General features: G+C 40.8%; 1 protein-coding gene across 1 annotated transcript in view; it reads left to right on the top strand.

The window, feature by feature from the left end:
* The first annotated feature begins 3,348 nt into the window (after nucleotides 1-3,348).
* The window catches only part of LOC137334761 (adiponectin receptor protein 2-like), an 84,043-nt gene continuing 61,075 nt past the window's right edge, over nucleotides 3,349-26,316 (top strand). Inside the window, exons 1-2 of the mRNA XM_067999698.1 lie at nucleotides 3,349-3,492; nucleotides 10,624-10,862. Of these exons, the coding sequence (XP_067855799.1) occupies nucleotides 10,773-10,862 (90 nt within the window). The 5' untranslated portion in view covers nucleotides 3,349-3,492; nucleotides 10,624-10,772. The remainder of the gene's footprint in view (nucleotides 3,493-10,623; nucleotides 10,863-26,316) is intronic.

Below are 26,316 nucleotides of genomic sequence, written 5' to 3'. Positions count from 1 at the left end.
TCAAAAAATTCTATTAGGTTCGTTAGACATGACCTACCCTTTACAAATCCATGTTGGTTCTCTCTAATCAGTTCAAATTTCTCAAAGTGTTTGGTCACTCTGTCCTTAATTATAGATTCCAATAACTTTCCCACCTTTCCTAAATAATGGAGTTACATTTGCAATTTTCCAATCTATGGGGACAATTCCTGAATCGAGAGCGCTTTGGAAGATCACGGCTAAAGCATCTGCAATTTCCTCACCTACTTCCTTTAAAATCCTGTGGGGAAATCTTCAGGTCCTGAGGATTTGTCAGTCTTTATTGCCATTATTTTTTCTAATATTGTTTTCTTGCTGACATTAACTTTAGTGAGTTCCAGTCCTTGATTCATTATTAGTTTCCCTGGAATGTCCGGTATATTATCCTCTTTCTCTGCTGTGAAGACTAACACAAAGCAATTATTTAACAAGTCTGCCATTTCCTTATTCTCATTTGCAATATTACCCACATCTGTTTTCAAAGGGCCCATATTACCCTTGACTACCCCTTTTCTACTCATATAATTGTAAAAACTTTTGTGTTAATCTTGATATCCCTCACAAGTTTCTTTTCGTATTCCCTTTTTACAGCTCTTACTATCTTTTTTGTCTTCCTATGGTGTTCTTCGTATCTCTCTCAGTCCCCTGGATCTATACTGTTCTTTGCATTTTCCTTTAGTTTTATGTTATCTCTCATGTCTTTTGTCGACCATGGCCCCTCAGGGGTATATACTGTATTAATCTAAATTCTTTTTTGAACACCTCCCACTGTTCATCTGCAGTTTTACTTGATAACAATTTTGACCAGTTTGCTGTTGTCAGTCTCTTTCTCATTCCGCTAAAGTTAGCTGTACTAAAATGTAGAATCTTAGTAACTGTGTTACGTTTCTCCTTTGCAAACCTAATATTGAATTCGATCATATTATGATCGCTATTAAATATTCCCTTAATGTTAGATTATTAACTAAGTCTGGCTGATTACTCATTACCGGCTAGATTGGAGGGGAAGAACGGCAGGTTGAATTGTTGAGGTTGTGAAAGAGAACAATGCCACAATGAACTGGAAGGGTTATTTCTGTTAAAGGTTGTGGAGTTGGATTGGGTGCAGTATCTGTGTAAACTGGGTTTGGAGGTGACTGTTGGGGTAACTTTTGGGTCTAGTTGGTCTGTTGAAAATCCAAATGTAACTTTAATACATCACAATTCATAGTTTTTTTTAAAAGTGCTTAAAATTAACCATAATACATCACCTTTTAATGTAAAAATTCAATGATTTTCAGGGGACCAACACTCTGCACCCCCACCCCCGACTCCTCACCAGAAATGCAACATCAATTTTGACTTGAATATTTGGATTACCCTTTCAGGTTTTCAAGTATTCGTTCTTTTCTTCCAATACAAGTGAACAACAACAACTTGCATTTATATAGTGCCTTTAACATAGGAAAATATCCCAAGGCACTTCACAGTAGCGTAATCAGCCACAAATTGACACTGAACCCACAAAAGGAGATATTAGGAGGGGTGACTAATAGCTTGGTCAAACAGGTGGGTTTTAAGGAGAATCTTGAAGGAGGAGAGGGAGAAGGATGAGAAGAGAGGTTTAGGGAGGGAATTCCACACTGTCGGGCCTTGATGGCTGAAGGCATGGCCACCATGGTGGGGTGGAGAAGGGGAGATGGACAAGACACCAGAGTTAGAGAAAAGCACAGTTCTCAGAGGGCTGGAGAAGGTTACATAGATAGGGGGTGAGGCAATGTAGGTCAGCAGGAGTTGGCGCTTAATAGGATACAGGCAGCAGAATATTGTATGAGGTGAGGTTTATGGAGAGTGGAGGATGGGGAATAGTTGAGTCTGGAGGAGACAAAGGCATGGATGAGTGTTTCCAGCAGCAGGTGGCCTGAGGCAGGGGCAGAGATGGGCAATGTTACGGAGGTGGATATAGGCGGTCTTTGTGACGGAGAGGATATGGGGTTGGAAACTCAGTTTGGGGTTAAGTAGGATGCTGAGGTTGCTAACAGTCTGGCTCAACCTGAGACAGTGGCCGCCGAGGGAGTTGATGGCGAGGATATGGAGTTCATGGTGGGGGCCGAAGATGATGGCTTTGGTCGTCCCAATATTTCACTCAAGGAAATTGCAGCTCATCTAGAACTAGATTGCAGTCAAGCAGTCTGGCAACACAGAGGCATTGGAGGGTTCAAGAGGTAGTTGGGTGCTGTCAGCGTATGTGTGGAAGATGACCCCATGTCTTTGGATGATGTTGCCAAGAGGCAGCATGTAGTTGAGGAAGAGGAGGGGGCCAAGGATAGATCCCAGGGGCACTCCAGAGGTAATGGTGCAGTGGGTGTAAGAGAAGCCATTGCTGGAGGTGCTCTGACTAGGATCAGATAAAGGTGGAACCAAGCAAAGGTACTACCACTGAACTAGACATTGGAGGAGAATGGTGTGGTCAACGGTATCAAAGGCTACAGAGTGATGGAGGAAGACGAGGAGCAAAAATGCACCAGAGTCACAGGGTGTCATTGTGACTTTGATTAGGGCTGGTTCAGTGCTGTGGCAGGGGCAGAAATCTGACTGGAGAGATTCAAACATGGAGTTGCAGGAAAGATGGGCACAGATTTGGGAGGCAACATCATGTTCGAGGACTTTGGAGAGGAAAGGGAAGTTGGACATGGGGCAGTAGTTTGCAAGGACAGCGGGGCCGAGGGTGGGTTTCTTGAAGAGAGGGTTAATGATATCTGTTTTGAAAGGGAAGGGGACGGTACCATGTCAGCTGGCATGGGGGGGGGGCAGGAAGGGAGTTGGGTGGTCAGCAGTTTAGTAGGAAGTGCGTCTCGTGAATAAGATGAGCTTGGAGAAGGCATGGAGGGAGACAGGAGTGAAACTAAAGAAAGACACAGGTTCAGGAGTAGGGAAGGTGGAGGAATATTGTGTATACCTACCATTTATAGTACAAAACATCAGTAACTACTTGTTTTCACACCTCAGGCCTATTCTTGCGTTGTCGACTTCTTTAGAGCTTCTTTGAAGATGTTGGGAAGTTTTTACTAGTTTTCTAGATTAGTGCTCCTTCCATCTTCCTTTCACTTCAAGTAAACAAAAGGATTGAATAAGCTCTCAGCTATGTGTTGAAGCCATGTGTTTTGTGAAGCAAAAATGAAGAATGCACTGGCTATGTTGTAAATAGTAGCATTACAATGTTTACGAAAAGATCTGGAACTTCAACTCCCAGAAAGCTCACACAGCTTACACCATTTCCTCTCCCTACAACCGCTCGGGGAAGTGATGTGCCTCGTGGCGCCAACGTCGCATTCCTATTGGGCACGAACTGCTCAGGAGATGTCTGACGCTACAGAGCAACCGAGTCAAACCAAAAGAGATAAGGATATAGAGCAGGGACAGGTTGCGGTTTCTCTGTGTATTTAAAAGGAAGCGGAATATATAAAGAGAATCAACGGCCTCTCTATCGAACAGGTAATGTAAACAGGCAACTGTACTAGTCAGTGTAACCGCATTGACGCTTAAATCTGGTAGATGAAGAGATTAGTACGAAACGGACTGGGAACGAGAAGGATTCATTGTTGCTGAGGTCAAACGGTCTGAGATAGCCAACGGACACGGGGGAGTGTGTGCAGGAGAAGCAACAGACAGGGGGGAGCGCGAGCGAGAGAACCAACTGACACGGGGAAGCGCGCGCGAGACGAGGAGTGGGAGGGAGGGAGGGCAGGTGGAAGAACAGAACGGAGACACTGGTAAACTAGTAATATCAAACAACAGATGATCCATGTGCAGCCGCACCGCTGTCACACAGGTACATGCAGAGACATCTTTGGGTTTGAAGCACTGATTCTTTTGGTCGTTAAGTTTGAGACTTAAACAAAAGAGAATCGGAAAATGGGGAGCGAGATAAAGCAAAAAAAATACGTGTTATAAATAGAAGCCGTAAAGTGGCACAGATGCAGAAGTTACAGTGGCATATTTAAGGTTTGTGTGATGCAGGTGGCTTTAAAATGAAAAAGAAACATTACTGTTCTTTAAGTCTGGTGTAGGCAGTATTATTAGAGTACACTTGCATTTAGTTTGATTTTAAAAAAAAACTAATACAAATCCAAACTCTTTAAGAGTAGTCTAACTGAGCTGGGTGCATGCAATTTTTTAAATGATTGTAAACATTCCAATGTAATTGATGGCATTGGGCTTGATGCACTGTCGTCCAATTATCTCCCGTCACCTTTGTAACCACTGACTCGGACGGGACGGGTACTGTTCCCTCAGTACATGCAGCCTTCCAGAACTTCATTCAGGTGGCCGTTCCTCAGCTGAGACGGTACATGTCAGCGGGTTATTAAACCATGGGTGGTATCAAAGCTGACCCTGAACCGATCCACACGTAAAGACTTCCTGCAAATATAACAATGCAGAATCCAAAATAGACATCCATCAACATTGGCCCAAGTGAGGAATCTGCTGCTACTAATCTCTGAATCCTTCCAAATAGTGTGATGGTTGAGAAATTTGAGATTTACTTCTTCTTTGGCAGACCCTCAGGGTCGAGGATGACTTGCTTCCACTCCGGGAGGGTGGGTTCTGCAGTGACTGAATAGTCCAATCCTGGAGCCGCAGACTCTGCCACAGGTGGAGCAGGTAGTGTTTAATAAGGCGGGTGGGTGAGACGCTCTGGATTCTGTGCGCTCACATAGGTGCCAATGTGTGTTAGTTTAGGGCACAGCTGAAAAAGTTAGGAATCTTTTAGTTGTGCCTACAAAACACACGAGCTGGAAGTTGGTGCATCAGAAGTTTACAATAGCTTGTCATGTTAAAGAGTGAATATAAACTGGATGATTTGGTTAATCTGATTGTATAATACTCCTAAACATTCCTTTGTTATACACATACCCGCAAAAATAGAACTACCAGATCCGTGAGTAAAATTGTTAGAAACTAATATAACTGAGTATTGCCTGCAATGACTATTGACAAAGTTTGTTGAGCATCTCTTGGAATAACTGTGGCTTGGTGGCTAAGTGGCAGTTAGCTTTAGCCAGAATAAAAATCTCCATGTGATTAAAATGGCATTTGCTTTAGGTGATTACATTAAATTAATTGTAATGTAGAATTTCATCAATCAACAAATTATGTGTTGATACAAGTGTACCATAGCTTCTTTCAAAATGAAACTTCGTGACAAGCCAGTTGTTTGTTCCTTGTGCATTTATAAATGCATGCTTTAGATTTAAAAAAAATATTGTGACCTTGACATATTTGTGTTTTGAATCATTCAACTAACATACATTGTCTGTACTGTAGCTTAAGATAGCTGGTGTCAGGCTTTCAAAAACAGAAGTTTTAGAGCTATTTTCTGTAGTTGACCCTGAATTGTCAGTGTTGACTCCCAATTTGAACTGTTTGTATTCCATATCTGCATGTTGTGTATACACACTTGAATATGGAGTTGTGTTGATTTCAAGTGACAACAAAAATCTGTCAGAACATTGATGTATAAAGCACCATTATTGTCCTGTTACTGTAGACACATTTTAGGCTGGTGAAAAGACTCCTGTTGGTGGTGTAAATAAATGGGAGTTATCCTTTTGGTTCAAACACTACATGTGCAGCTGTGAGTAAGTTAGAGGCAAGACGGACAGGTGAGTTATTTATTGTGCACTTTAAAGTTTAAAATACAGATCTATTGGTGCACATTGTAAACCTCGGATGGCACTCCTGTAAAGAAAAAATAAGATTTTGTTTTGAATAAAGTGATTATAAATCTAAGTTGAACATCATCAATGCTGGTGAAGTTGCTCTGAGGGTGCAAGAGAAAATTAGTACTTTCAAGATGGACTGGATAATTCCTCAACAATCACATTTTAGTTCCAATGAAAAACCTATTTGAGAGGTAAGAATTAGGAACAGTTGTCCAGTGTTGACCATTCTGTCACTTTCAAATATTAAAACTGGTTAAACTGTCCATCCAAAGTAAAGTGTACCAGTTTCATTTGTGAGCAAGGTTAAAACTAAATTCAAAAACTGCAGTATAAAAGGTGGTGGTATCATTGCGGTAGATGCAGCAGAATCAGTCTAGTAATGCCCAGGTAGACTGGATATTTGGTTTTATTAATTTTAGTGTATTGAGTATTGCTTAAATAAAGATACAAAGTTGAGCAATCAAAGGATTACTTGTGAAATAAACCTGACATGCTAAATATGTTCTGAGTCACTGAGTTTGCTTGTGGGAGGTGTGTATTTTTGAAGTGGAAGAATAACATTACTGAAATCCAAGCTCTATAATGTAGGGAATTGCTGTAAGCATTGGAATTTTAGCAAATATATTTGATCACAGCATAAGGACTGATACTTGCAGACAGTTACCGATTTTAGATAGCTTCATTGTGTACTTGAGCTCATCCAAAATTCCGCTGCCTGTATCCTACCTCACACCAAGTCTCATTCACCCATCACCCTTGTGCTCGCTGACCTATATTAGCTCCTGGCCCAGCTACGCCTCGATTTTTAAAATTCTCATCCTTGTTTTCAAATCCCTCCATGGCCTCGCCCCATCCTATCTCTGTAACCTCCTCCAGCCCTACAACCCTCTGAGATCGCTGCGCTCCTCCAATTCTTGCCTCTGGTGTATCTCCTTAAAACCTACCTCTTTAACCGAGCTTTTGGTCACCCGTCCTAATATCTCCTTATGTGACTTGGTTAAATTTTGTTTGATTACGCTCCTGTGAAGCATCTTGGGATGTTTTACTTTGTTAAAGGCGTTGTATAAATGCAAGTTGTTCTTGTTGTACTGTTAAAATAATTAGAGTTGACCACAAAAGTTCATTTGTTTGAAGCACCTGAGAGCCAGTAAAGTGAATTTCTTAACTTTTGAGAAACTTGAGGTGGTGGTAACGTGATTAGATTTATCTCCGAGTAACGATCAGTCAGACCTATTGATCAATCTCTAATCCATATTAGCAGTGTAGACAAGTAATTTAACAATGGCTTATTATGTTTGTGTTAGTTCATTGTACAAGCTAAGTCCTTTTGCATTTGTGTGTGTTAAACTTGTCTATTTCAGTTTTGGTAGTAGCTAACTTCTCTGTCTAAGCGTAACTTAATGCAGCCCACTTTCTAAAAATTTGGCTTAGGGAGGGTTAATAGAATTTATTACCCCTATTGATTGGAGCTCATAAATACACATTACAACCCAATGACTGTAAATTTCAGCTCTTAGCCAATTTTACTCCTAACATTTTTTTGTATAACTGTTTTATACTGTTGTTAGTCTGCTGTCCAGATTGTGAAGTTTTTTAAATGAGGCATTATTTGGTAATGACTTACTGACATTTATTGTAAAATAGAGCATGTATATGAAATAACATATTCAGATTTTTTGTACATAGACTGTCTTGTATATTATCGGGTCACTGACATATTAAAAACATGGCAACTATCTCAGTCTATAGTGAAGACATGGTGTTCTTTAGAAGGGTAGTTAGGATTACATAATAAGACAGCACAATTGTCTTTCATCTTCGTACAATACAAGAGTAGTTTGAAATTTTTGAGTTGGATTTATAATTGGGCCAAATAGCCATGAATCCTTGCACTAGTTGAATATCAAAAGCTTTTGTAGTGTGTAATTGCTTTATTGCAGTGGATAGACTGGCTTGGGGGAAGATATATTTTAATGTATATATTTATCAGCAAATAGGTTTTTCCGCAGTAGACATTTGAGTATCTTTCTGTAATGTGTATTGTCTAAACTAGCTACTTTACATATTATCAAGAGGGTGAGTGACATGGTGTTCTTGATCTGGATTAGAAGATTGTCTAATCAAAGAGGAGTTCTGATGAAGGGTCCCACCTGAAGCATTTAACCTATCTTTTTCTTTTAGGTGCTGTTGTATGTACTGTGCATTTTTGGCTTTTATTTGCTTTAACCAAACTTGGTGTCATTACAGTAATTTCCTGATGCTTGTCTTACTTTACTAAAATTTATTAATCCACACTATGTGAAGATCACTTTTAACCATTGGTATTTAAAGGCCTATTGATACAGGCACTATCACGGTCACTTTTTAATCAATTTTCAGACATTCTCAGTACTCCAGTGTTAAATTTATATGTAAGTTTTTCATAGGGCTGCTCATGGTCAGTTGGAGCATATGTGTTTTTATGACAGATGGGTTGTTAATATAATTTTATTTTCAGCAGGTGGTACAGATAGCAGGGGGCTGCTGATTTTTTTAAAAGTTAGGAGCAGCAAACAGTTGAAATTAATGCACCCAGGAGGAGGAAATGGGGCTGGAGTTTTAGAAATTTTTATTTACAATTAGAAGCACATCTGGGACTAAAGCTGCAATTTTATTTTTAGGGCTGGATGATGCTGCATTTGAAATGGAGGCAGTAAATGGGGAGCAGGCAAAATCTTCTTTTTGGAAGGTAGCTGGGCAAAGAGTAGGGAGCAGGGCAACATTTTACATTTTCTTTTCTAGCTGGAGCCAGGAGGAGTGGAGAATGGTTCCTGGCGAGGCTGGATTTAATTTTTTTTTGTGTAGGTATGATCACAGACCAGGCCCAGTTTGTACGTTTCTAAGTATATTTTTTTCACAGGTACAGCAGGCTGTGTGGCCATGATGAGAATGTAATTTGTATTTTTTAAAAGCAGGGATCAGGGGCTGAATTTCTAAAACTTTTTTTCAGAGGCAACAGGAAGTGAGTAGCTGGCTTGGACAATGCTGTAAGGCTGAGTTTTTAATTTTTTTTTGAGGGAGGCTGAGTAACCAGTCAGCAGGGAATGGGGCTTTAGGATTCAGTTACCAGGAGCAGAATGGAGCTGTAGGCCTGAAGTAGGTTTTTTTTTAGCAAGGAGCTGGTCCACAGACTGGAAGTAAGCTCCTTTTTTTAAAAAGCAGGGCATGAACAGAACGGGGCCTAAATGGAGAGTGTTCGAGGCAAGTGGGGTGGGAGGGAAGGGCCAGAAGTGCAGTGTATGAAGGCTTGTGAGAGTTGTTAGAGGTGAATAGAAAAGGGCCAGACAGCATGAATAATGAAAATGTGTTTTTTTTAATTAAGTGATAATGAAATTCAAATTAAATTTACCTGTAAAATAAAAAAAAACAGAAAATGGGAGGGTGCCACAGTGCCACCAGTGGTGGGAGGCTTGCAGCTACATTGTGATAAGCACTGGGATTACCAATGAAACTGTTTACATATAAATTCCCATTATAAATGTTCAGTAAGCAGTTTCTATTTTAAATGTTAACATAGGGATTTATAATGGGAAAAATTAATAGGACGTTTGTGCAGATGCAAGATTTTTAATGTATTACAATAGATTCCCTTGTAGCGTTACTCAGTGAGTCAAAAGATTCAATGTTGTATTTTAGTAGAGGTGTTTGTGCCATACTGGGAATAACAGGGCCACTGATTTATAGTCAAATTCCATTTTTATTAAATTGTATTCTGGTATTTTTACTGGTGCTGTGGGAATTGAATTTCACCACTATGTCCATTATTCTGTAAAAATTGTGTATCATTGGTCTTTGTACCATTACCTGTGTGTTTAATTTTATTCCTTACCATATTTAAAACTGAATACACAGCAAGATGATATGCAAGATGAACTCTATGGAGGTAGATATCTGATATTTGTTAGTACTTGTGAGGGGCAATGGGGTTTAGCAGCACTTAGGGGTAGTCCTGTGCTTTGGTAGCACTGGGGAGTTGTCAAAGGGTTTGGCAGAGCGGGGTTGGGACTGTTGGAGTTTAGCAGCATGGAGGCTCCTTTGACCTGGCATCATTGTGGAGGGAGAACCTAAGCTTTGGCAGAACAAGGGGTTGAATGTGAGGTTTGGCTTGTTAATGAATTCCTTGTGTCTCAGCAGTGAGGCGAGGGGTGGGCACAGACCTCTTAGCACTAGGTGGCTGGAGAGGAGATCTCTTGTGTGTGAACCCTTGCTGGTTTGTGATTTCTAACGGATCTCGGTAAACATTGAATTTGATGTTTTGTGATTTGGTTCCTATGTGTACTTGTATTTGTCTGTCTCTCTTTTCTTGCTTTTCTCCAGTGTAATGCAAAGGCATGTAGACCGTAGGTCCTAGGTTTGATTCCCAGTCTTTGGTGAGATAGCTGATCTCATGTGGGGTGCTACAGTTAGTTATACTGTCCCCGGTAGGAGAAAAATCAGCAGGGTTCTTACTGCTAATTGCTGTTAGAAAGTGCTGGAAGAACCTGTGATGCCCACCAACGGTGCACTAGTCTGCTGATACTCACTGTGTAGGTTTACACATAAAGTATAGCAACTTGAACAAAGTACCAGAGGGATGCTGACACCTATGTAGCTGTACCGGCAGCAAGAATCGGTGCCTCTTAAGAGAGACGTTTACCATGGCACTGTATGAAACTCACTTGAAATAATTTGGACCCCTTCATCATCACACTGATAGCGAATGCCTGAGAAGTTAACTATATTAAAATCAGTTTTCCTATTTTGTATGATTAGCAAAAAAGATAGTCACAATACCAATGCAGTATTAGCTTACTGCATGTATTAAGAATGACACCTTGTTAAAACAGAATAGAAAATTAATTTGTCTATCCTTCTTAAACAGGTTTCTGAAATCAACTGCATTTCTGAACAAAAAATAAACCATTCATTTTTAAAGAAGAACTTCATATTGTTAACAAACTGGAAGGCCCACGGTTAGACGAGAACCTAAGCCCAGGCTTAAGGAATCGGAGGGAAGGAGTAAGAAACCTGATGTCATCTCAAGAAAATCAGTGTGACACTCCAAGCTCAGAGTTGAATGAAGTGAATCCATTTCTGAATCATGATTTTGACTTGCTGGATGTGAGTATAAAATGCAAATTGGTAATATTGTAACATATTTTGTCAGTAATATGTATCATTTGAAATGTTTGACCCTCAAAGCATGATGGGGAATGTCAAATATTATTTACATTACGTGGCATTTTGTTTGTTGGTTGGTCAAGAGATTGCAATATCCTGTGTTGTGATGAAAATAAACAACTAGCTACCCTCTTTATGTTTATGAATACTATACAGATGAATTCAGCAACAGTTCACCAAGAGTTTTCTTATGTTTTGATTAAAATGTTCTTGTAAAGGTGAAAAATACCCAAGTGACTCGTTATTGCATCCTTTATCAGTTATTCAATGAATTAATTTTAAAACAGCAGACATATCTGTTTTACATGAAATTGGGGTTGGTTTCGAATGTGTTCTAAAGCATAAAATTAGATAATTTTAGGATAAGGAATTATACAAACTGTATACTAAATACATTGTAGTTCACTGAAAACACATGATTCCACCTTGTATGTAAGAGTATCAGAAATTTGGGTGGGTTTGTATTTTTGGAATACTTTCGCATTTATAAACTAATGAGAGCAAAGAGCAATTTATAAAAAATATAACAAGTTTATGTTGATGTACCAGTGTAATTTCGTTAACTCCTAAAATCTTTTCACTAATGTATGTCATGAATTGTGTCTGCAACCGTAACAAATCTATTACCTGGTGCATAGACTCCCCCTTTAAATGAATAATCTCTTTTAATGGAATAGTCGGCCTTGAAATTAATTAATTTCTACCCTAAACCCAAGTTCTTCCAGCACTAACTGGGAAGATTTTATTCTGGGATTGTATCTGAATGGATGGGGGTACAGCATGCTGGGAAAGTTTGGTAATAGCAAGAAGGCACGTAAGTTTGTGGGCAGCAAGCTAGAAACATAGAAAATAGGAGCAGGAGTAGGCCATTCGGCCCTCCGAGCCTGCTGCGCCATTCAGTATGATCATGACTGATCTTCTATCTCAATACCATATTCCCGCTCTCTTCCCCATACCCCTTGATGCCTTTTGTGTCTAGAAATCTATCTAGCTCCTTCATCGATCTATTCAGTGACTTGGTTTCCACAGGTTTACCACCCTCTGAGTAAAGAAATTTCTCCTCATCTCAGTCCTAAATGTACTACCCTGTATCCTGAGACTATGACCCCTCGTTCTGGATCCCCCAGTCAGGGGGAGCATCCTCCCTGCATTCAGTCTGTCTAGCCCTGTCAGAATTTTATATGTTTCAATGAGATCCCCTCTCATTCTTCTAAACTCTAGTGAATGCAGGCCGAGTCGACCCGACCTCTCCTCATGTGACAGTCCTGCAATCCCAAGAATCAGTCTGGTGAACCTTCGCTGCACTCCCTCTGTGGCAAGTATGCCCTTTCTTAGGTAAGGAGACCAAAACTGCACACAGTACTCCAGGTGTGATCTCACCAAGGCCCTGTATAACTGCAGTAAGACATCCTTGCTCCTATACTCAAATCCTCTTGCAATGAAGGCCGATATACCATTTGCCTTCCTAACTGCTTGCTGCATGTTTGCTTTCAGTGACTGGTGTACAAGGACACCCAGGTCCCTTTGTACATCAACACTCCCCAATCTATCACCATTTAAATATAACTCTGCCTTTCTGTTTTTCCTTCCGAAGTGGATAACTTCACATATATCCACATTATACTGCATCTGCCATGTATTTGCCCACTCACTCAACTTGTCTAAATTGCCTTGAAGCCTCTGCATCCTCCTTACAACTCACGATCCCACCTAGTTTTGTGTCGTCAGCAAACTTGGAAATATTACATTTGGTTTCCTCATCTAAATCATTGATATATATTGTGAATAGCTGGGGCCTGAGCACTGATCCCTACGGTACCAAACTAGTCACTGCCTGTCACCCCGAAAAAGACCCATTTATTCCTGTTTCCTGTCTGTTAACCAATTTTCAATCCATGCCAGTATATTACCACCAATGCCATGTTCTTTAATTTTGTACACTAACTTCTTATGTGGGACTTTATCAAAGGCCTTCTGAAAATCCAAATAAACCATATCCACTGGTTCTCCCTTATCTGTTGTACAAGTTACATCCTCAAAAAACTCCAGTAGGTTTGTCAAACACGGTTTCCCTTTCATAAATCCATGTTGACTTTGTCTAATCCTGTTGATATTTTCTAAGTGTCCTGTTATCACATCCTTTATAATAGACTTTAGCATTTTCCCTACTACCGATGTTAGGCTAACCGGTCTGTAGTTCCCTGTTTTCTCTCCCTCCTTTTTTAAATAATGGGGTTACATTTGCCACCCTCCAATCTGCAGGAACTGTTCCATACTCTATAGAATTTTGGAAGATGACAACTAATGCATCCACTATTTCCATGGCTACCTCTTTTAATACTCTGGGATGCAGATTATCAGGTCCTGGGGATTTATCGGCTTTCAGTCCCATTAATTTCTCTAGTATTTTTTTTTACTAATGCTAATTTCCTTTAATTCCTCCTCACTAGTCCCTTGGTTCCCTAGCATTTCTAGGAAGTTATTTGTGTCCTCTTCCATGAAGACAGAACCAAAGTATTTGTTTAATTGCTCTGCCATTTCCCTGTTCCCCATTATAAATTCTCGTGTTTCTGACTGTAAGGGACCTACATTTGTCTTCACTAATCTTTTTCTTTTTATATGCTTGTAGAAGCTTTTACAGTCCGCTTTTATGTTCCTTGCAAGTTTACTCTCATGCTCTATTTTTCCCCTCTTCATCAATCTCTTGGTCCTTTTTTGTTAAATTCTAAACTGCTCCCAATCCTCAGGCTTGCCACTTTTTCTGGCAACTTTATGACTCCTCTTTGGATCTAATACTATCGTTAATTTCTTTTGTTAGCCATGGTTGGGCCGCATTTCCTTTTGTGTTTTTGCGCCAGAAAGGAATGTATAATTGTTGCAATTCATGCATTTGTTCCTTAAATGTTAGCCATTGCCTATCCACCGTCATACCTTTTAATGAAGCTTCCCAATCTGTCATAGCCAACTCACTCTTCATACCTTCATAGTTTCCTTTGTTTAGATTTAGGGCCCTAGTTTCGGTTTGGACTACTTCACTTTCCATCTTAATGAAGAATTCTATCATGTTATGGTCACTCTTCCCTAAAGGACCCCGCACAACAAGATTATTAATTAACCCCTTCTCATTGAACAATACCCAATCTAGGATAGCCTGTTCCCTGGTTGGCTCCTCAACGTACTGGTCTAAAAAACCATATCTCTCACACTCCAGGAATTCATCCTCCACAGTATTATTGCTAATTTGGTTTGGCCAGTCTATATGCAGATTAAAGATACCTATGATTACTGTAATACCCTTATTATATGCATCTCTAATTTCCTGTTTGATCCCATCCCCTACACAGGTGTTTGTGACATGGTGGTGGGTTTGGCATACACCGGCACAAACCTGATACGGGGTTATAAAGATAACTTTTAATGGGAAGTCACTGGTCTGGGAGTGCATGGTACTAAGATTGAAGTACCAGGATTGAAGAAGGTTGCAAAAGTCTTTTTCTAATCTTATGGGATCCAATGCCAAAAGGAAAAAAGGCCAAATTTGGAAACCTGGTGAGAAGATCAAGGATTGGTACTGTAAGTACTTAGTGAGATGGGATCCCTGCTCTGTTGGTGTTTGCAGTTGGGACTACGAATTTATTTTGGCCACAGGCAGACTAAGATCTCAGCCCGAGTTCGACATTGCTGATCTGTATGACCCTTCCACTGGCAACAGGAAAAATCTGCAGCCAGATTAGTAAAGTTATGAGCATTTACTTTGTAGCAATTGTACTAAGGCCTTGCAGAAACAATGAGTTGGAGTGGGATGAGATGTGATCAGTCTTCATTTTATTACAGTGGGGATGCAATAAGGACGAAGAGAATGTATTTGGAACTCAAGGGGAACCAGAGGAAAGTTTAGACATGCAATGACCATAATGGTATTTTTATTGATTTTTTTTTAGAAAGAGACAAAGGTTGGAGGCTGGCAGTGAGAGAAGGATCTGCTTTCAGAGGACAAGTTGCTAGCTCGTTATATCCTGCACTTAAATTAACACCTAGGCTGCCCAATTATGCTACCTTATCAAATGGCACTAGGTATACAAATCATTTGTCCACAATTTACATTTTCATCAACATTTTAGTGTCTGGTTTTTAAGATAGTTCACTTCCTGTTTTGCACTCTGAATTTGTGCCTGCAGAAGCTAAATTATGCAATGTTGTTTTGCAAAACAGGCATATATAACTCTATGTAATGCCTGTTTATTGGCAGCCTCATTTAATCAGAATCTTTGGCAAACTTGAGACTCAATTGCCTGTTCAAGGCCATTGGTTGATATTTAGAATTGTGCTAATGTGGTGATATCCTTGTCAAAAATTAAGGTGAATAGTTACTGTGTGTATTTACAATTTTAAAGCTTAACAACCAGACTAATATTACAACATAAACTGTATATAAAATAATTTAAAGAGCAACAATACTGTGGGAGGCTGTGAAAAATATTTAAAAATACTCCTTGTCATGCTGCTTTGATTTATAAATGCATATATTTCTACTACCTTTTGAGAAGACATTCTCAGACTTGTCATTGGGACAACTTGTTGGAGACCTGCTATCTTGGGTTTCCCAGTGGGAAAGGAGCAGTTTCATTTAGTAGGCAGACATATATCGATAACCAGATCTTGTCCTACCACTGAAATTCAGTAATAACTCCAGCAAGATGACTCAAAACCATTTAAAACTCTAAATTTCCTCTCAAAGATAGGAGAAATAACTTTCGAGAAACAATTTCATGGGGCACTCATTTCAATTTCATTTCAGTTTCAATGCCTCTCCTACTCTCATTAACCCCCACTCCCGGTACTACTGTCCATTAAAGTTCATAACTAAATGTTTCTTTTGCCCTCAACAACTCATAAACCTATAAACCTGACCAAGATTTGAATACTTCTGCCTCGTCAGGAGAGGCTTTTCTAACACCTCCCTTCCACTTTTGGACATGGGGAAACTAGCTTGTCATCTGACAAGTGTTCTATCCCTCCCTATGTTTCATTTGCAATCTTTATCATTCTTTAGTTTTATTCATACTATATTATGGTTATTGCTTTTGTGAACTTTTCAGCTCTTTGTGTCATCAAATACGTGGTGTTCCTTCTCCCTGTGTCTATGCTCTGTTGAATTTAGGCTCATTTATGCTGTCTCCTGGCTCCCAGGACCTCAAAATTATGAAACTCCTCAACTTCATCAGCCATCCCTTCTTAGCCTATGAACTTTTAAAGCCCAAGGATGGTGGTACTTAAACACCCATGGTTTCACTCCCTTTTTGAAGGCATAGAACGTCTCATATCTAAGCTTGCCGATGACACAAAGATTGGTGGCATTGTAAGCAGTGTAGATGAAAACATAAAATTACAAAGCGATGTTGATAGATTAGGTGAATGGGCAAAACTGTGGCAAATGGAATTCAATGTAGACAAATGTGAGGTCATCCACTTTGGATCAAAAAAGGATAGAACAGGGTACTTTCGAAATGGTAAAAAGTTAAAAACAGTGGATGTCCAAAGGGACTTAGGGGTTCAGGTACATAGATCATTGAAGTGTCATGAACAGGTGGAGAAAATAATCAATAAGGCTAAAGGAATGCTGGCCTTTATATCTAGAGGACTCGAGTACAAGGGGGCAGAAGTTATGCTGCAGTGATACAAAACCCTGGTTAGACCGCACCTGGAGTACTGTGAGCAGTTCTGGGCACTGCACCTTCGGAAGGATATATTGGCCTTGGAGGGAGTGCAGCGTAGGTTTACTAGAATGATACCTGGACTTCAAGGGTTAAGTTACGAGGAGAGATTACACAAATTGGGTTTGTATTCTCTGAAGTTTCGAAGGTTAAGGGGTAATCTGATCGAAGTTTATGAGATATTAAGGGGAACGGATAGGGTGGATAGAGAGAAACTATTTCCGATGGTTGGTTGGGGATTCTAGGAGTAGGGGGCACAGTCTAAAAATTAGAGCCAGACCTTTCAGGAGCGAGATTAGAAAACATTTCTACACACAAAGGGTGGTAGAAGTTTGGAACTCCTCTTCCGCAAACGGCAATTGATACTAGCTCAATTGCTAAATTTAAATCTGAGATAGATAGCTTTTTGGCAACCAAAGGTATTAAGGGATATGGGCCAAAGGCAGGTATATGGAGTTAGATCACAGATCAGCCATGATCTTATCAAATGGCAGAGCAGGCATGAGGGACTGAATGGCCTACTCCTGTTCCTATGTTTTTTCATCCTTGGTGTTCTGCATATTGGGTCTGCCCTTTCACTTAGATTGCACAACTTTAAAAAAAACTTTGAAAATAATTGCTAAATGCACAATTTGAAATATGATGCAATAAAGACAAAGGAGTGAACTTTGCAAGGATTTAAAAAAAATTTGTTCATGGGATGTGGGTGTCGCTGGCAAGGCCAGTATTTATTGTCCATCCCTAATTGCCCTTGAATGTTCACAGTGCTCAGACTTGCTGCCCAGGAACTGGATTTCTCAGAGTACATGGATCATTGCTGGTAGCAATGTAGCCATTCAACCAGCAAGTTCCTGTTGCTGTTCCTCTAGCACCACCACTTTCTCCTCCTCACCTGTGCACTCTGCCTCAACCGTTACAGTTTCCTCCAGTACCTCAATTTTCTGCTTGTGGATGCTGGATGCCATGTGATGCTGTTCTGGGTCACTGGTAGTGCTAATAAGCTGCATTTTCTGGCCTACAATGATATAAAAGGGACAAAGATTAGACTGGTGGCTCCGTGACATGGATTAAAACAAGAGTGTGCATTACAAGATACCGTGTGTGATATTTGTGTGAATGCCTGCGTGAGAATGATGGAGAAGATATAACAGGATATAACAGCAGGATGGTACTAGGCCTGAGTCTGGGTGAAGCCTGTTGCTTGAACTTTCCCTAGTCTATATGTTTTGATACGCCAAAATGTTAAGTCTGGCCTCCACCTAGGGAGTTCAGGGCTATGATTTGTAAGCTTTGGCCCAGTTGACACATGCTCCTTGAATTTTGTTTTATTTTGTTGTGCAAGCACAAAATGCAAGTTGAAGGAGCACATGTCAACCTATGTGTTAGTAAGTGACCATACATCATGCAGCCAGGTTGTGATAGTGATTTGATATGTGAAACTGTTGAAAGAGGTCAGTGTTCAAAGCTATTAGTTGGAGGCTGTATTCCGAATGTGTGCCCTGCCGAAGTATACTTGTGTGTGAGGTGCAATGAGAAAGTTGAAGATTGTGGGAGGGCTTACTTATGGGTGAGCTGGAAAAGTAGAATCAGTTGGCAGGCAATACTTAGTGGTATGCAGCCTTGGGTCTTTGACCTGGTAAACAGTACTGTTGATTGTTCTTATCTTGCTGCATTGCTTAAAATTGGCTGTCTTCTCCCATTTTTGTTCTGGCGTCATGCACAGACTGTTGAACTTGGTTTCCGCTTCCTACAAGGCATGGTGTACTGCAGTCCTCTGGTAAGCATGCAAAACATGGCAAATCTTCTTGCCTCCATTTTTTGCAGCAGTTGTCCACTTTGCCAGCTATCAAATAGGTAGCTAGGTGCTGCGGTGCTCTGCTACTTGGCCACCGACTCTTATTTTGTGACTTTGCATGGGCTTCATTTTACATTAGTTGTGCCTGACACTTCTTTTCTCCCATTGCCCCGAAGCCTTGGAAAAGGCAAATACTTAAGTCCATTTTGAGCCCTTATAAAAGCTGAAATATTTGCCTCTATAAGGGGCCACATCTCTTTAAATTTGATTTGCCAGGCAGATTTCCAGCATCCCCCAAGTGCAAGGCCAAATCTGTGCTGGGAATTCATGCTAATTATTCAATTGAGTTGACCCCAGAAATTTGCAGCCAATCGGCTTAATTTGCTTATGGCTAGCTTTGCAGTTGCAGCTAGCCATTCCCACTAGATTGTCAAATCAACCATAATGTATATTGGGTGACTAGGAGAAGAAAAAGCAATTTCATACTAAATGGAGTGCTTCTGTTTCAGAAAATAGAGAAACCAACCAAATGATCTCTCAATGAGCAACATGTATGATTTGATTATTAATCCATAAATTACTGGAGTTTGCAACAGGATTCAATGTTTGTGTTTTCATGATTTGGTGCTTTTTTTTTGCTTAAGAATTACAACACAGAAACGGGCGATTAAACCCAACCATCTGTTTGTGTTTATCCTCCACATGAACAGTCATCCTAATCCCATGTGCCTGCTCTGTTCCCATATCCCTTTATTCCCCATTTCCTTCAACCACCTATTTAACCTATTTTTAAATATTGATGTAGTCTCTGCTTCAATCAGTTACTCCTATAGTGTAATACACAGTCTTACAACCCTCTGTGTTTAAAAAAAAAAGTTTATTTTGCTCTCTGTCCTAAATCTCTCACATTTAATCTTGTATCTATGTTCTCCCATTCTAAACCCCTCAATCATTGAAAACAGTCTGTTTCTATCTACTCTGTCCCATCACTGAATAATTTTAAACACCTTCATCAAATCTCTGCTTAATCTCTTCCGTTCTAACAAAAACACCCAATTTTTCAAGTCTGTCTTTATATTTGAAGCTCCTCATACCAGGCAGCAGCAGCAGAGCCTATCAGGTGACCCAGAGCGGCAGAGGGGAAACTCAAAAAGTGACATCATAGTGAGCACAGAGGAGTGGCGGAGCCAAGGAATTAGAGCTAATTGTTTATTAAGTATTAAGAGCATAATATCCTTTAGCGCCGAGGGTAGGTCAGTGTAAGTATTTAGTTTTTAGTGGATATTGTGTTTAGTGGTTAGTGTTTTTCAGTGGTTGGTTAGTGTTTTCGTCAAATAGTAAAGTGCCTTAAAGTTAAACAAACAGTTTAAATAACTGTTAGCTGACATCGCAGGAGAGCTGGGGCCCATCGCATGCACATCCTGTGCCATGTGGGAACTCCAGAACACTTTGTGTGTCCTGGAAAACCACATGTGCAGGGAGTGCTGCCAACTGCTCGAGCTCGAGGGGCGGCTAGCGTCACTACGGTGCATATGGGAAGCTGAGAGTTTTGTGAATAGCACATTTCAGGAGGTGGTCACCCCACAGCTACTGAGAGTTCAGGCGGAGAGGGAGTGGGTGACCACCAGACAGACTAGGAGGAACAGGCAGGCAGTGCAGGAGACCCCTGGGTGTGTGGCATTCTCAACCCGGTATTCATTGTTGATTACCAGTGAGGGTATTGACACCTCCGGAGTGCAGTCAGGAGCAATTCCACAGCACTGTGGGAGACTCGGCTGCACGGGGTGGAGCCCAAAGAAATGCTGTTATTATGGAGGATTCGATAGTCGAGGGGTAGTAAGCATTCCTGCAACCGCTGACGTGAGTCCCGCATGGTGTGTTGCCTCCCTGGTGCCAGGGTAAAGGACACCATTGAGAGGGTGCAGAACAATTTGAGGGGGGGAAGGGAACAGCCAGAAGTTGTGGTCTATGTGGGAATCAATGACATAGGAAGGAAAAGGGTCGAGGTCCTGTAGTCAAGAGTTTCAGGAGCTAGGGAGGAAGTTTAAAAAGCAGGACCTCAAAGGTAGCAATCTCTGGATTACTCCCAGTGCCACATGCAAGTGAGTATAGGAATAGTAGGATAAGACAGGTTAATGCATGGCTGGAGCAATGGTGCAGGAGGGAGGGCTTCAGATTCCTGGGGCGTTGGGACCAGTTCTGGGGCAGGAGGGATCTGTTCAAGATGGACGGATTGCACTTCAACAGAGCTGGGACCAATGTCCTCTTGGGAAGGTTAATTGGTGCTGTGGGGGAGGGTTTAAACTAATTTGGCAGGGGGGTGGGCACCAGGAGGAGAAAGGAGAAACAAGGTGCACAGAGGACTGGGAGGGACAAGTAGCACTAGAGTAAAGAGAAGTTCAGAAATATAAGGGATCAGACAAGAGACAAATGCGAGGCAGTCTAAGATGAGATTGGAGTGCATATGCGTAAATGCACGTGGGGTGGTAAATAAGGTTGGTGAGCTGCAGGCTTGAGTCGCCACATGAAACTAAGAGACCTGGCTCAAAGAAGGGGAGGATTGAGTACTTAATATTCCTGGCTACAAGGTAGTCAGGAAAGATGGGGAAGGAAGGAAAGAAAGGAGGGGGGTGTGACAGTATTGATCAAGGAAACTATTGTAGCACTGGAAAGGGATGATGTAGTTTTGAGATCAAAGGCATAATCTATTTGGTTAGAGGTAAGGAACAATAGAGGAGCTATTATGCTACTGGGTGTATGCTATAGGCTGCCAAATAGTGGGGAGGAGAATATTTGCAGGCAAATTACAGAAAGATGCAAGAACTATAGAGTAGTGATAATGCGAGACGTCAATTATCCCAGTATAGACTAGGACAGTAACAGTGTAAAGGGCAAAGAGGGGGAGGGATTGCTAAAATGTGTACAAGAGAACTTTCTGGAACAATGTATTTCCAGACCAACCAGGAAGGAAACAATGCTGGATCTAGTTCTGGGGAATGAAGTGGGGCAGGCAGAGCATGTTTCGGTGGGGGAGCATTTGGGGAACAGTGATCATAATAGCATTAGGTTTAGAATAGTTATGGAAAACGACAAGGAACAATCAAATGTGAAAATGCTTAACAGGAGGAGGGTAAATTTCATTGAGTTAAAATGGGATCTTGCCCAGGTGGATTGGAAACAAAAATTGGTAGGCAAAACAGTAATGGAACAATGGGAGGCCTTCAAGGAGGAGTTGGCTCGGGTACAGAGTAGACACATCCCTACGAGGGGGAAAGGAAGGGCATCCAATACTAGAGCTTCCTGGATGACTAAAGATATAGAGATTAAAGTGAAACAGAAAAAGGAGGCTTATGATGAATGTAAGGTTCATAATACAGTAGAGAACCAAGCTGAATACAGAAAGTACAGAAGAGTTCTAAAAAAGAAAAAAGATGGGCAAAGAGAGAGTATGAGAATAGATTAGCAGCTAACAAAGGGAATCCAAAAGTCTTTTATAAACATATAAATAGTAAAAGGGTAGTTAAAGGAAGCATGGGACCAAGTAGGGATAAAAAAGATCTTGTGGAGGCAGAAGGCATGGCTGAGGCACTAAATGAATACTTCACATTCATCGTCACTAGAGACGAGGATGCTGCCGTTGTAGCAGTATAGGAGGAGGTAGTAGCGATATTGGAAACAATAAAAATAGATAAAGAGGAGGTACTTAAAAGATTGGCAGTACTCAAAGTAGAAAAGTCATCCTGTTCAGATGGGATGCATCCTAGGTTACTGAGGGAAGTGAGGGTGGACTTCACTTATGTGGAGAGATTGGAGAAGTTGGGGTGGTTCTCCTTTAAAACAGAAAAGGATAAGGGGAGATTTGATAGAGGTGTTCAAAATCGTGACCGGTTTTGACAGATTAAATAAGGAGAAACTGTTTCCAGTGGCAGAAGGATCGGTAACCAGAGGACACAGATTTAGGGTGATCGGCAAAAGAGCCAGAGGCGACATGAGGAAACAGTGCCTGAAAGGGTGGTGGAAGCAGATTCAATAGTAAGGTTTCCCCCTCAACAATGGTCATCAGATTTCACAGGTCTGTATCTGGCCACTTCCTGTGGTAGCCTCATCATGATACTATGACAACCAGGATGGTTTCTATTACATTTATTACAAACATACCTGGCATACGCTGTTTTCTGTAAAGACTCTATTCTTTTTACCCAGTTTCTTGCACCTGCTCTTAAATGCCCTCTTTTTTGCTCAACCAAGGTTCCCCCTCAACAGTGGTCATAGTTGTTTCACGGGTCTGTATCTGGCCACTTCCAGTGACTCTGCTCACACCCACTCACCCCTCCACTAAGCACATCTTTCCCTCCTCTATTCGCTTTCTGGAGGGACTGTTCCATCCTCAATACCCTGGTTGACTTTTTAACCATCCCAACTTCCATTCCCCTGGCACTTTCCTGTGAAACTACAGCAGGTGCAATATCTGGCCATTCAGCTCCTCGCACCCCATTGTCTAAGGCCACAAACACTCCTTCAGTGTGAGAGCGCAAATTGGGGAGACCAAATGCAGAATAGATGATCACTTTGCCAAACACCTCTTTCATCTGTGAGCAAGACCTTGACTCCCTGTGGCTCATTATGTTAACTCCCTCTTCTGTACCTACTCCTAATCTGACCCCTCGGTCTTTGGCCTGTATACTGTTTTAACCAATCTCAAAGTAAGCTTCAGGAATAGTATCTTATGCTTCTGGGCACTCTGCAGCCTTCTGGCCAGAATACTTACTTTAGCAACTTCAGACCCTTGCTCTATTCTCCCATTTTCTTTAATCCAAAACCTGCTGTTGATGGGGCTGTCAGAGTCTTAGCACTGGCAGTCTGGTGTTCTTGATTTGGCTGCAGCTGGTCGTTTAGTCGTGCTGCTTTAGAAGTTTAGAAGAGTTATCTAATCTAATTTTGAGAGAACAAAAAAAAACTCATTAAATTTGAATGTAATTCTGCTTCATTTATGAACAGTGAGAGCATGGTGTAGCAAAATTCAGCAAGGTACTGTAATGCTAGTCAAGTATCTTATGTTGTACAAGTTTGCACCTGACTCTAATGTTTATGCTTGACTGCAGTGTTTACTGTGTGTTTATAAGCACCTTAAGAGTCCTGTTGAGTGCCTCTAATCAGTTGTGTTCTGTCATCTGTTTGTGCAGTGCAGTCTTGGCAGTGGGAGCATTTTTGATCAATTTTAGTTCTTACTGGCTATATTTGCTGTGTTTGATTTAGAACTGCCACCCATCTTATCTAGTCAGTAATACCCTGCCTGTCAGAAGGCATCATTTTGGCTGATTGTTGTCAATGGGCTGTGGCACCTCACTGACCAAGAATGATGTTTCTTTTGAAATCTCATTTATATATGCTCAACATTTACCATTCTGCCAATTGGTGACATTAATTCAATGACTTTTTTAAAATGGTGAATTTTGTACTGATATTGGTAGCCGCAATATCTGTTCCAATGATGATGTGGAGATGCCGGTGATGGACGGGGGTGGACAAATGTAAGGAATCTTACAACACCAGGTTATAGTCCAACAGTTGGACTATAACCTGGTGTTGTAAGATTCCTTACATTTGTTCCAATGATATAAAACTTCTTGCTATCCCATTGTTAACTATACTGCACAGCCTTCATTGGAATTCTCCTGCTTAGGAATGATATGTATGTATGTATGTGCGTGCGTGCGTCCCGCCCAGACGGTGTTAAACCCATGTACGTGGAGGCTGATGCCAGAGGTATACTGCATGCGTAGTATCACTGCAAAGCCCACAGTGCTGCATGGCTGTGCGAAAGTTACATCCTTAGAGACCTGTCAAAACGGACTTTGAAATTCTGTCGTTTTTGAAAAGTAAATGAAAATTCCTCCTAATTGTAAATATTAAGATATTTTCAATATTAAAAAAAAATCTGTTAGGTGTAGCACGCTGTAGACAAGTAATTTTTCAGTAAACCAGTTGTGGAAGAGTTGCCTTCATTAACTCTGAAATGAAAAACCGAAAGTGAGTCCTGGCGTTTCAACAAGCAAATTGGATGCCGGTTTGTTTTAGATCAAAATTACTGCTGATTTTTATCCCCTCCATAGATAACTAGAATCCTCAGATTACAACAGTTCTCTGCCAATGCTTGTAGGGCACATGCTTTTCAACTCAACCTCTTTCTACTTGCTGTAAATACAAGCTGTGATTTGATGTTCAAAACTTGTGTAGGTGCCTAGACAGCTATTTTGTTTGACTTGTCTGACACTCTTCTTATGATTTAAAAAGAAAAAAAAATTGATTGGAGAAAGTTGAAATGCAAAAAGATTGTATTTTTAATGACATCACATGTTTTAATCATTTATCTCACATTGCACATTTCGTTTTTCCCATCCTGGAGAGCTAGCTCATCGTGTTCACCCTCCCTCCTCAAATTTTCACACCATCTCTTTGGAAGGCACTGGGTTATGGCTCCACAGATGTTGGCAGTTCTTCAGTGCTTTGCCTAAGTGGTCATTCTTCATATGTGAGTCCAGACAATGAGTACCAGCAATCTGTTTGTGATGTATTACAGTCAAGCCTGATCCTGTCCACACGTGGTCACCAGCAAAAGCTAGTGGATAGTGATCATAGGGGTTAAATTCCTCTTGTCAATAATTTTAGCAAAAAAGTCCGCATGACATTTTAAAAAAAAATTATTACGATGGGGAATTTCAACCCCTAGATTTGGGAACCCAAGCTTTTTGTTTCTGTTTCTTCCACTTCTTCTTAAAGGCAGGGACATTCAGATCAATTGTAGCAACCTTACTGCCACCCTGGCTGAGATCAGCCAAGTCAAGCCTACATCAGGGGTTTAATCTAGGATGATCTTGGTCTCTGTGGTTGAGTACCAGATCATAGAGTGCACCAACGCACAGAACCATTGGGCTAGCTCCATCATTTTCTTTTATTTAAAGAAATTTAAAAGGTCTGCATGAGCACTTTATAATCTGTAAGTTTTAAAAAGCCAGCTCTGCACTAGCTGCAGTATAGCTAGGACATTTAGTCTGATTATTGAAGCCTAACTGCTATTTTCTGAACAATTGCATTATACTGCAAGTTTGGTGTCCGTACAATGCTGAACTTTGTGCTACCCTAGTGCCAGATGTGTAGTAAAACTGAGGATAGGAAAGATGTTGAGCACATGGAGAATGTTCCCCATTGCAAAGAAAATTGGTGAATGCAGCTGCTAGTTGAAGAGCAGGATTCTCTGAGATTGAGCATATTGTCTACTTCTCTTGGTTTGAAAATATCGCTTGATTCTGTAGAGCGTGGAAACTAAAGTAACTGACAAAAGATGTTGTGTAGATTTAAGGTTTAATTAGTCGCAGAAATGTGGCCTTCATATGTTTTACAGTAACAGTTTGTCAGTGTGGGGTTCTCAGTTACCTATAATTTGATATCATGACTTTGACCCTTTGTTTGGGTATGGCAGTGTAGTGGTTATGTTACTGGACTAATACTCCAGGAACATGAGTTCTCATCTCACCATGACAGTCTGAGAAATTGAATTCAGTTTTAAAAATCTGGAAATAAAAAGTTGATATCAGTAAAAGTGACCATGAAGCTGTTACATTGTTATAAAAACCCTCTGGTTCACTAATGTCCTTCAGGGGAGAAAGCCTGCCATTCTTACCTGATCTGGCCTATAATTGACTCCAGTCCCCCACCAATGTGATTGATTCTTAACTACCCTCTGAAGTGGCTTAGCAAGCTACTCGATCGTATCAAGCTACTTTTAGGGCTACTGGGGATGGGCAATAAATATCAGCTGTGCCAATGACGCTCCATCCGGAGAATGAATTAAAAAATGTGTGGGAAATGTGACTAAAAGCCTTGT

Source organism: Heptranchias perlo, chromosome 18 (assembly GCF_035084215.1).
Source record: "Heptranchias perlo isolate sHepPer1 chromosome 18, sHepPer1.hap1, whole genome shotgun sequence".
Lineage (NCBI taxonomy): Eukaryota > Metazoa > Chordata > Chondrichthyes > Hexanchiformes > Hexanchidae > Heptranchias > Heptranchias perlo.
The sequence above is the reverse complement of the archived record's forward strand: the minus strand, read 5'-3'. Positions and strand labels throughout refer to the sequence as shown.